At 37.6% G+C, this 12,605-nt stretch overlaps 1 protein-coding gene across 1 annotated transcript in view; it reads right to left on the bottom strand.

The window, feature by feature from the left end:
• LOC136864247 (trafficking protein particle complex subunit 13) overlaps positions 1-12,605 on the bottom strand; it is a 249,419-nt gene that overhangs the window by 182,187 nt on the left and 54,627 nt on the right. The window contains exon 3 of the mRNA XM_067140988.2: positions 11,954-12,038. Coding sequence (XP_066997089.2) covers positions 11,954-12,038 — 85 coding nt within the window. The remainder of the gene's footprint in view (positions 1-11,953; positions 12,039-12,605) is intronic.

Below are 12,605 nucleotides of genomic sequence, written 5' to 3'. Positions count from 1 at the left end.
TCCTTTACTCCAATCTTCTGGAATTTTCTTACTTTCACAAATCACTGATAACACTCTATATAGCCAATTCAAGCCTGGTATTCCAGCTGCCTTTATCATGTCTGAGCTGAGATCATCAAAGCCTGGAGACTTCCTATTTCCATACTCTTTAGTGCTGTTCCTACCTCAAGCCATGTTAATGGGTATTTGTTGCTTTTGGCTTCATCTACACTACAATCAGTGGTGGTGGTGTTGCTCCCATCTCCATTTAACAGCATGTTGAAGTACTTCTTCATTTCATCCCTGATCCCTTCCTCTGTTTGTATTAAGCTACCATAATCTGTTTCTAGTGCAAGGATGTTTAATTTTCATTTCTTTTACTGTTTACTATTTTGTATAGTAATTTCCTACTTCCTTGATAGTCTTCCTCTATCCTTGTAGTAAAGTCATCCCAGCACTTTTCCTTTTCTTCCTGGATCAGTCTTTTTACAGCCAGTTTCTTTTTCCAGTATTCCTGTGCTAGATGTTCAATTTCTAATTCATTCCGTCTATCATCTGTTTTCTGTTTCTCAAGGTCTAATTTTCTTTTCAGTATATTTCTATCTTTTACTGCTGTCTTCACTTGGTCATTCCACCAAGGTGTTTCCTTCTCTTTTGGTGTGGCACTTGTTTCTCCACAAATTTCCGTGGCTTCTTTTACAAGGGTTTCTTTGAATAAGGACAATTCTTCTTCTACTCCCCCTTTCTCAGTTTTGGGTAATTTAGCTGTTATCCTTGCTTCATAGTTTCTTTTCTTCTCCATGTCTTTCAACAGCCATGTCTTAATCTTTGGCATTTTCTTTTGTTTAATTTTGGGCACATGAACATCTTTTAGGTAAGCGATTAATGGCCGATGGTCGCTATCTAGGCACTCACTGGGTATGACTAACATCTGTAACATACTGACCCGCTTTTCTATCAGTGATGATGAAGTCGATCATACATAGTCCTGAGCTTTCCATCCCAGCTGTATCTCGTTATTTTATGGCTGTCCCTCTTCTGATATCATGTGTTCTGGATGATTAAGTTCTTTCCCACACAGAAATCAATCAGGTTCTCTCCTTCAGAGTTTCTGTTACCATAGCCATGGGGGCCAACGATGTTTTCACAGTCTAGTCTTTTTTTACCAACTTGGGCATTCAGATCACCCATAATGATTGTGTTCTCCTCCGTTATTTGTTCAAGTTCGATAAGGAATTGCTCTTTATCTTCTGTGGTACATCCTGTCTGCGGTGCATATACTTACAGGAGAGTTTGATGTGCATTACCAGCACTTAGTCTCATCTGGATGATCCTATCACTCACATATTTGACATCTGTCTGTGTGTCTATATCTTTATGAAGGAGGAAGTCAACTCAATTTTTGGATTCATCATTGTTCCCACTCCAGTACAGCACATATCCGTTTCTCAAGGGCTTCTTCCCATATCCATTCCATTTTGTCTCACTCAACCCCAATACCTTGAGCTTACGCCTCTCCATAAGGTCCACAAATTCTTCATATTTGTTGAGAGTAAGGATATTGAGTGTACCAATTTTCAGTCGCTCTTTCTCGGGAGGGTTTTGTGTCTTCTGGTATCTCCGATGAGCATCAGGCTTTTGGCCATCATAAATTCGGACGGTACGAGAAGAACTGTCATGCCCGGTATTTAATTTATTCTTCCATCCGAGGCTTGTTTTAGGTTTGAAAGCAGTATATTCATACTCAACTGCAGACTTGCTAGGCCTAACACAGGTGAGGATTTTCTTTCGGGGTTTACTCCCTTAGCCTTTGAAGATCCCACTTCTCCACAAGGCAGTGGTGTCCTCTTCTAATTTTCCCCAGGGAGGATGGGTTGCCCCATCTGCCATTCCAAAGGTCTCCTTCTCTGCCAAAGATGCCGTTAAGGTCTTCACCCATAACCCTGGGCAAATTCAATACGGATCAAAACCATGAAGTTTATATCGTATGATTATGAAGCCAACCAGGCAAAACAGAAAGCCTATTTATATTTAGGTCTCAAAGTCAAAATAGCCAAATTGTGCAAAGACATCGAATTTCTCAGTGTATCACTCACAATTTGACACCCAACTTTCTTAAAAGCAAGTTTAAGAATCATCATTTTTCTTTTCAAATTACTAAAACCCAAACTAGAACAAATAAGATTTGGCTGAGAGAGGAGATCAAATTTTTGTACAAGAAAAAGTCCTTTTTTAGCCATAGATTATATGAGACTCACCTTGAAACTAGAGGTTTACTTTCGAATGCTCACTGGAACCTATTTCAAGCCCAAGTTGACAAAAGATTATTTATTACATTATCAAAGAAACAACAAACCCTAGAGAAAAATCTGCATACATTAATGAACTCTACACTCAACAATAACTATGCTAAAGAAATCAACAAAAACACTAAGCCTAACATGCCCAACCAATTTCACCCTCCGATCATAAATTTGTCCAAGGTACCATTGAATGAAGACGAAAGTTCCATTTTAGCCAAGGGCCCTAAACACAATTGGCCTAATTTTAACACTGTGAACACAGCCATTGCTACAACAGTAGAAGCAGAATTAGCCATTGGCAAATTGCCAGCAGATAAACAAGACAAAGTAAGAATTGAAGTGAAAAGAAAATTATACTCCATTCTTAACCTAAAAAACAAGATTAACTCCTGTAATTCATCCCTTACTACTCATGACAACAATAGCTACAAGCATTTGATTCTCATACAAAAGCAAACACATGCTCTCAAAAAGAAAATCAATGTTAATAATCTTATAATTACAAAAGCAGATAAAGGTAACACTACTGTATAATGGACAAAAATAAATATGGAAGCAAAACAAATCAATTTTTTAAAGATAGCTCATTCTCTACATTAAAGAAGGACCCTACCCCGAGAATCCAACATCAACTTAAGCAGACCTTCAAGAATACATATCTATTGACAGATCAAGAAAAAACTAAATGAATGAATATGAACCCAGGTTTACCCACCGCCAAAGCCCTCCCCAAGATACAGAAAACCGGCGTCCCCATTCGCCCGATTACTAACTATAGACCGAGTCTGTTACATAAAGCATCACAATTCATTCAAAGATTTTTCTTGGGACTATAATTTTTTGTCGAACAATTCCGTCAAAAACACTAAAGAATTGATCGATAAATTATTACAAAAGTTTAACATTAAATCCAATCATTCTCTTCACTCATTCGATATTGTAAACATGTATCCTAGCACACAAATCTTCAAGGTATATCCCATCATTCAAAACAATTTAGCAAATACAGCGGCCTAAGTATATTAGAAATAAGTTACAGGATTTCATGTCTATGCTTAAAATAGTTACAAGCAACAATTATTTCACTTTCGATAATGTTATTTATCAACCAACCTCAGGTATCTTAGCCGAGATTTACTTGCATTTTTTGGAACACACCAAAATTGATAATAATAACTTTGACGTCATCCTTTTCTGGACAAGATATGTAGATGACACCATAGTAATTATGGATGAGAGCATCACAGATGCTGCTACCACCCTCATTAATCTAAATAACATTGAACCGCATATAAAATTCACACGAGTCCGAAATTGAACGGGAAATTAATTTTTTAGACTTAATTTTCTTTTTGCTATTTGTTTTATGTTGCACCGACACAGATAGGTTTTATGGCGATGGCGACAACTATTATCAGGCACCCAAGGTACGTAAGATACAAAATTTTCAGAAAACCCACCCAAACAGTCACTACAATCCATCAAGATTCTTCACACTTCCAAATTCAAAAACGAGCGGCGTACAACAGCATGGTGTACCGAGCCTTCAATGTTCCAATGTCTAATAGAGACCTCAAAAATGAGTTGAACACCATTAGTAACATCGCTAAATCTAATGGATACAACAGTTTCTATTGAAAAAACAATCAATAAATATAAATATCGCCCTTCTACAACTTTGAAAAAAGATAAACAAAACACCTCCTCCCTTTCCATGTTCATGTTCAACGAACAAATTTACAAAATCACCAACATCATTAAAAAGCACGATGTAAAAGTAGTTTTCAACACCAACAACAGGAATGCACAAGTCTTACATAATGCCACATCCATAAACAAGTTCAATAGTTTTTCAAAATCAGGAGTATACAGGATTATTTGCAACAGTTGTAATTCTTCTTATGTCGGACAGACCGGGAGGAATTTTAATATAAGGTACTCTGAACATGTCAATGCCCTGACACACAATAAATTTTCAGCTGTAGGACAGCATATGCATGACTATAATAACAAATTCACAGGCATAAAACAAGATTTGGAAATTCTCAAAATCGTCAACAAAGGACCCCTCCTTAACATTACTGAAGGTTGCTTCATACATGTAGATCAATATTTTAACGCAAATCATAATCTTAATGACATTTCAGAAAGAAAAAAAACCATCCTATTTGATCTTCTAATTCCCATTTTTAGAAACATCAAACCAACAAGTCATAATTCAGTTTTTCATAATATTCACAGCATCTTTCCTCAGCAGCCATCTCTTTTCCCACATCCTTCGGCCCCACCTTAATTCCCCCCTTCCCCTCCACCCCTCCTCTCCCCATGCTCCAACCCCTCGCCCCTTGCCCCACCTCTCACTCCTTGCCCTGCCCCTTCCTTTCCCTTTGAACATATCTCTCTCACTCCCCCCCCCCCCCCTTCTATTCATTAATTTTATCTAATTCTATCTATCATTTATTCAGGTTAACTTCATGGACACCACAATGAATTGCGAATTTATACCAGCCACAAATCAAGGATGTGTCAGTTTTAACCATATCTTCATGTGCCGTCCTGACAATGTCCAACAGCATTTCAGCATGTTTTTAACAAGCACTACGTGAACATTGCATTTTATTTATGTTGATCGATGTGGAAACACCGTCTAGCAGTTTTGCATCAGTTGGTGGTTATTTACAGTGGCATCCAATGGCTTGCAGACTGCTAACACAACTCAAGTAGATTTGGTGATTGATAATCTGACTACAGAATCAACATTTACCAGTTCCTGTTTTGCAATTCAAATTGTAATGATTAGCAGTGATGGAACTAACCATTCTATGAATATCAATACAAGAAATAGTCTGGATGATGAGCATACTCCAGATACTAAGAATTTAGAGTCTAATTTATTTTTCAGATTTTACACTTAGTTCATCCCAGATTTTAATGTTAATTGTGTGCTTGTACATTAGTTTTCATGTCAATTGTCTGTTTTTACATTTGTTTAGTTATTAGATATATTACATTAAGGCTGAAGATGGCCAGCCAAGGCCGAAACTAGTCCCTAGCTTAGTAATGTAATTCAATAATATTACATAATATAGTACTGAAAAATGTGGACCATACAACATTAATTTAATCATTATTATTGTGATCACAATTCAATACAGATCAAAACCATGAAGTTTATATCCTATGACACTTAATTTTAATGTTAAATACAGCAATTAAGTAAAGAAAGTAAACTCGTGTCCTCATCCCAAGGTGGTACAGCTCTTTTCAGGGACACCCCCAATGGAGATGAGCTGCATGTACCATTTCACCCACATACCAGCCCTCCTGCCATTCCTAAATTTCTGGCAGTACCAGGAATCGAACCAGGGCCCCCGAGGACGGCAGCTAATAACACTAACCGTTATGCTACGGAGGAGGACAGCAATTAAGTAAGAATGGGATACACCTCAAGATATGGCAGAGTGCATCAATGATTTCAGAGGTTGGTTAATATTTTCTCGCGCCTGGTTAATTTTCAGAAGGGCTATATTATCATGTAAATATAAAGCGAGAAAGTTAAAATTTCCATACTGGCGCATGAAATAAGTTTTCATCATAGATATAGTACGGTTAAGTTAGGCGACGCTGTTTGAATAAGAAAACTGAAACATTGGCCACAGAATGCGATCGATCATCTTAGGTATGGTACGGTATAATTTTCTCACTATGTGCATTTGTGAGCTCTCTCGTCGACATTCGAAGGTGATGCTGGAGTCTATTAGTAACACCTGTCTACTGCTGTTCCGTAAAGCAAAATGGAAATGAAGAGAAGAACATGTTTTCGTAATAAATGTGTAAATAACGTGGTCAACAGCAGTTATTAAATCGTTAGAAATAAAGGCTAAAGTAAACGGTTGTATAATTTTAATACTGAAATTAAGTAAGAATGCAATACACTTCAAAATATGGCAGAGTGTATCACTGATTTCAGAGGTTAGTTTACATTTTCTCACGTCTGGTTAAATTTCAGAAAGGCTATTCCCATGTCAATTATTAGCAATGCACTTGAAATATGTTTTCATGGTACATATACGGTTAGGTTAGCTGATGCCATTTGAAGAAGAAAACTGAAATGTTTGCCACAGAAATCTCTGGAGCAATACTATAATTGTTTCAGAATGAAATTAAATATACAATTTCACGTAGCATCGGATTTTGAAAAATAACAAACAAATAAGCCGCAGTGTGGATATCATCCGCAAAAACGCAAGTTTTGAACAAACAAATTGCTGTTTCATTCCGATTTTAATGTGTATGGGGTTTTCCCCCAATTTTACAAACAATCTGATAAAACGACAATCCGCTAGAGCGAGTAAATTTTTCACCGTTACGAATTCTCGCTGTAAAGGACTTCTACTGTAAATCAATGTATGTAATGTTTATTGTAGAGGTGTGACAGTCCAGAAATAATGTGTCACAGCTCCATCTGCTCCAGTGACATGACTGGAGCTGTGACATGTTGCTGTTCCAGTGACAAACCGGTCCAACCAAAGATGGAGCCGAGGAGCATGGCTTAGCCACAGCTTACGGCATAGCACGCAGGCCAAGGTGACAGGCTGCCGGTCCAATGACAAACCGGTACAAGCGCAGATGGAGCTGAGGAACAGCATAGTAGGCCTACATAGCCAGAGGATGTACAATTTGATCTGTTCTTTGATGATGATATGATCACACCTGTCTTATCTGATTTGATAATGGTTGAAGTTGAAAGGCTCGCCAAGATATGTTTATTATCTTCAATAATTAAATACATAATAATGTTATTTCTTTTACATCCTAATAACTACTTTTACGCTTTTCGGAGACACTGAGGTGCCAGAATTTTGTTCTGCAACAGTTCTGACATGAGGCTGCTGTATCTGAGAACCTTCAAATACCACTGGACTGAGCCAGGATCGAACCTGCCAAATTGGGGTCAGAAGCCCAGCGCTGTACCACCTGAGCTACTCAGCCAGGCAAAATTTTATTTCATGAAGTAAAATGCAAGTAAGAATTAATTTTTGTAACATGTAATGATTAAAAGTAAAATTTACTATGAATGTAATCGTTACAAGTAATCCGATTACTTTTCCTCAATTGCTCCCCAACTCTGCAAATTAGAGCATTTTGTGTGCAATTCTTCCCTAATATTGACATGTGAAAGAACTACCACTATAATAAAGTTTAGAGATCGACGATAATCATTTTGAAACATCTGACAGTTAGAAAAATATTCAGTGTTGTGAATTTAAAACGTTCATTGACCATATTCGCCAGATTAAATGTTTAGTTATAGTATCAAAAGTGATGTTTGACTATATGTTAACTATGTTAAGATAAACATCCATTAATAATAATAATAATAATAATACTTTTTTTTTGCTATTTTGCTTGAAGTCGCAATGACACAGATATGTCTTATGGTGACAATGCGATGAGAAAGGCCTAGGAATGGGAAGGAAGTGGCCGTGGCCTTAATTAAGGTACAGCCCCAGCATTTGCCTGGTGTGAAAATGGGAAACCACGGAAAACCATATTTAGGGCTGCGACAGTGGGGTTCAAACCCACTATCTCCCGATTACTGGATACTGGCCGCACTTAAGCGACTGCAGGTATCGAGCTCGGCAATAATAATAATAATAATAATAATAATAATAATAATAATAATAATAATAATAATAATAATAATAATAATTTACAGAAATGTTTCAGTGCTGAAATAGATTACTGTGCATTTCTTTCCCTCACATGAAATAATAAACACTGTACTCGTATGTCTCCATCCTGTTCTTGTCACAACCTCCATAACGGTACAGGAAGACGACAACAACGACCAGCTGTATCACTGGACTATTTGCAGGTAACAGTAACAACACTTCCCGGTACAGCAAACTGTGAGTCACAGTACAAGACTGTCACAGTAGCAGTGGACCAGTACAGCAAAATGTGAGTTGCAGCGCAACACTGTGACAGTAGCAGTGGACCGGTATCGAGAAGGCTCCCAGAGCAGGTTGTTAATGTTCCATTCCGAGAATAGGTGATGCGTACTGGTACACCAGTCCCAACACACCTCTAGTTTATTGTGCATGGCAAAAGAATTTATTTGCAATGCATTAAACATGAAATTATAGTAGACACAAAATTTAACTAACTTTCTTCAGCTTGTCTCAATTATTACTAACGTGGCTGGAACCTCCCAGGCCTGGGGTTTAAATGAAGATGCCCTTCCTGACGTCATGCGATCGAGATGAAAATCTCGACCCCAGATCGACCGGGATTCAAGCCTCGGCCTTCTAGGTGGGAAGCCTACAGCTAAGTACCCCCCACCGGTTGATACAATATTTAATTTGGTACACACATACATACATACATACATACATACATACATACATACGTACATACATTATTGTCATAGACCATTACGCCTTTCAGCGATTATTCTGCAAGCCCCTGTGAATTTACTAAATGTCACCACAATCCTCTATTTGCAACTAGTGCTGTGGCCTCATTTAGTTCTATACCTCTTATCTTTAAATCGTTAGAAACTGAGTCTAACCATCGTAGTCTTGGTCTCCCTCTAATTCTCTTACCCTCCATAACAGAGTCCATTATTCTCCGAGGTAACCTATCTTCCTCCCCTAGCCTCATATGACCCCACCACCAAAACTGGTATATGCATACAGCTTCATCCATCGAGTTCATTCCCAACTTACCCTTTATCTCCTCATTCTGAGTACCCTCCTGACATTGTTCCCACCTGTTTGTAAGCAATCATTCTCGCTACTTTCATGTCTGTTACTTCTAGCTTATAAGATATCCAGAGTCCACCCAGCTTTCACTCCCGTAAAGCAAAAATTGGTCTGAAAACAGACCGATATAAAGATAGGTTCGTCTGGGAGCTGACTACCTTCTTACAGAACACTGTTGATCGCAACTGCGAGCTCAATGCCTTAGCTTTACTACACCTTTATTCAATCTCCCTATATTACCATCCTGGGAGAACACACATCCTAAATACTTAACCTTATCTACCTGTTCCAGCTTTGTATCACCAATATGACATTCAACTCTCTTGGATGTCTTACCTACTGACATAAATTTAGTCTTCGAAAGGCTAATTTTCATACCATACTCATTGCACCTATTTGCAAGTTCCAAGATATTAGACTGCAGGCTTTCGGCACCATCTGCCATTAAGACCAAGTCGTAGGTATAGACCAGACTGCTTACTACATTTCCATCTAACTGAATCCTTCCCCGCCACTTTATACCTTTCAGCAGACGATCCACGTAAACTACGAACAGCAAAGGTGAAAGCCTTGTCTAACCCCTGTACGTACACTGAACCAAGAACACATTCTACCATCAATTTTCACTGCAACCCAACTGTCAATGTAAATGCCTTTGATTGATTTTAATAATCTACCCTTAATTCCATAGTTCCCCAGTATGGCGAACATCTTTTTCCTCGGTACCCTGTCATATGCTTTCTCTAGATCTACAAAACATAAGCATAACTGCCTATTCCTCTCGTAGCATTCTTCAATTACCTGGTGCATACTGAAAATCTGATCTTGACAGCACCTCTGTGGTCTGAAACCACACTGGTTTTCATCCAAGTTCCTCTCAACTAATGATCGCACCCTGCCTTCCAAGATGCCAGTTAATCCTTTGCCTGGTATGGTAATCAATGAGATACCTCGATAGTTGTTGCAATCCTTCCTGTTCCCTTGCTTATAGATAGGTGCAATTACTTCTTTTGTCCAATCTGAAGGTACCTCACTCCACACTAATCTTACTACTCTATGAAGCCATTTCATCCCCGCCTTCCCACTATACTTATCCATTTCAGGTCTAATTTCATTTATTCCTGCTGCTTTATGACAATAGTGTTTATTTACCATCCTTTCCACTTCCTCAAGCATAATTTAACCAACATCATTTTCCTCCTCCCCATGAGCTTGGTTGTTCGCAACACTACCAGGAAGATTTCTTTTTATGCTGAGAAGAGTTTCAAAATATTCCCTCCACCTGTCCAGTGATTCCCTGGGATCTATTATGAGTTCACCTGAATTACCCAAAACACTGTTCATTTCCTTTTCCCCTCCCTTGCCTGCTTGACCTAGCCTTTCCAGGTTATTACCAAAATTTTCCCACGACTTCTTTTTGGATTCAACAACTATTTGTTTTGTTTCTTTCATCTACGTATAATTCTCTGTCTGCATCAGCCCTTGTTTGGAACCATTTCTGACAAGCCTTTTTTTGCGTTTACAAGCTGCTCTGGCTTCATCATTCCACCAAGATATTACCTTTTTCCCATCTTTACACACAGTTATTCTAGGCATTCCCTTGCTGTTTCTACCACAGCATCCGTGTATGCCACACATTCTCTTTCTATATCCTGAATCTGCTTTCTGTCCAATGTTCACAACTTCTCACTAATCATATCCATGCACTTCTGTCCGATTTCCTCGTCCTGGAGATTTTCTACCCTTATTCGTTTGCAGACAGATTTCACTTTCTCTATCCTAGGACTAGAGATCCTTAGTTCACTACAGATCAGACAGTGGTCTGTATCATCGAAAAATCCCCTAAAAACCTGTACATTCCTAACAGACTTCCTGAATTCAAAGTCAGTTAAGATATAGTTTATTATGGATCCGGTACCCCTAGCCTCCCATGTGTAGCGGTGAATAACCTTATGCTTGAAGAATGTATTCGTAACTGCTAAACCCATACTAGCACAAAGGTCCAGCAGACACTTCCCATTCCCTTAGCTTCCATATCTTCTGCACATTTACCAATCACCCTTTCGTATCCTTCAGTTCTATTTCCAACTCCTGCACTGAAATCGCCCAATAGAACTATCCTATCCTTGCTGTTGACCCTGACTACAATGTCACAACGTCTTAAAATAATTCATTTTATTCAGTAAATTAATTATTTTAAGACGTAGCCGTTAAGTGGCAGTATGGGACTCCACTAATACGAATATGTGAATGCAATATCTCCTTTAAAAGTGCTCAAGTTACAATCGGTAAAATGTGCAGTGTTTTAGTGCAGCAGTACAATTTAAATCGCATGGCAGTTCATTTGGCAACCAAGGCAAGTGTGATGCAGCAATGACGTTACTTCCGCTTTAGTCTGTTAAAAAGGTGGCCCAGAGAGTAGAGGCTGTCTGAACACAAAGCATACATAATACAGTGAATACAGTATTGATTAAAAAAGAAATACTGTAGATTGTAAAGAACTTGAAAAATTAAAAATGATTGTGAAATTAGATTATAAATTTTAAACAATTCTAAAAAAAAATTTACTGAAGTCAAAAGCTACAACAAACAATTATAAAGTTATAAGAACAACTTGAGAAATAATTCCTACAAAGCTTAAAATATATGATTTGGACTTGAGGCCAATTGATCTTATTCCAATGAATATAGATGATGTCTCAAAATGAGAATTGACCCACTGAGAGCTTTTAGCCCCCAGTCCATGAGTTCAGCAGTACTGATATAACAGTAAATATTTTAGTTACGAGTAGTGGAGAAAGCTAATAGAATTTTAATTTGAAGAGTAAGGGTTAAGTCAAAGTTTGTGAAATGTAGAAGTCTGTAAGTTTCCTTAACAGTATACACTTATTAATTACTACTTACCTTAACAGAAACATCCTTAACAACTTGATTGGTATCATTGTGCACACAAATATAACTCGAGAATGTTTCTCCCAGGTATATGTTTCTGGAAGAAAAATTCAATCATATTTTGTAAGGAATTATGTTAAGTAATATATATTTTTTTTGTATACTTACAAAGATGCGACAAATGCTATGGCCAATAATACAGGTAAGAATTATAATGCAGAGTAATCAAATATTAAAAAAAAAAGAGTACACATTATTGTACAAGTTCCTTGCTGGTACACTTTTCTCAGAAATAATTGAACCTATAGATAATGTTTGTCTGTGGGTATCCACATGGTTTGTTTCAACACTGGAGGCGAATTATATTTTGTTAATTAAAATTACGTCTGATAAAATATTCAATGCGAGGAACATACAACACCATGGGCTCATTCCTTTTTGTTTTCTTATTTTTATTTTATAACTGAGTGGAAACTGAAAACAGATGATTTCATATATTACAACACATTCCTTTCTGAGCGAATGTACAACAACTGACTTTCCTTGTCACAGTTTCCTTTTATAGTTACATATTTGAAAATAGAATGGTTTAATATGTAACACCTACAAACAGCAGCCCAATCTTATCCTTTGGTTGGCAGCAATGTTCTTTGTTGTAGGCACT

This window comes from Anabrus simplex, chromosome 2 (assembly GCF_040414725.1).
Source record: "Anabrus simplex isolate iqAnaSimp1 chromosome 2, ASM4041472v1, whole genome shotgun sequence".
NCBI classification, from domain to species: domain Eukaryota; kingdom Metazoa; phylum Arthropoda; class Insecta; order Orthoptera; family Tettigoniidae; genus Anabrus; species Anabrus simplex.
This window is presented reverse-complemented; position numbering and strand designations above follow the sequence as displayed.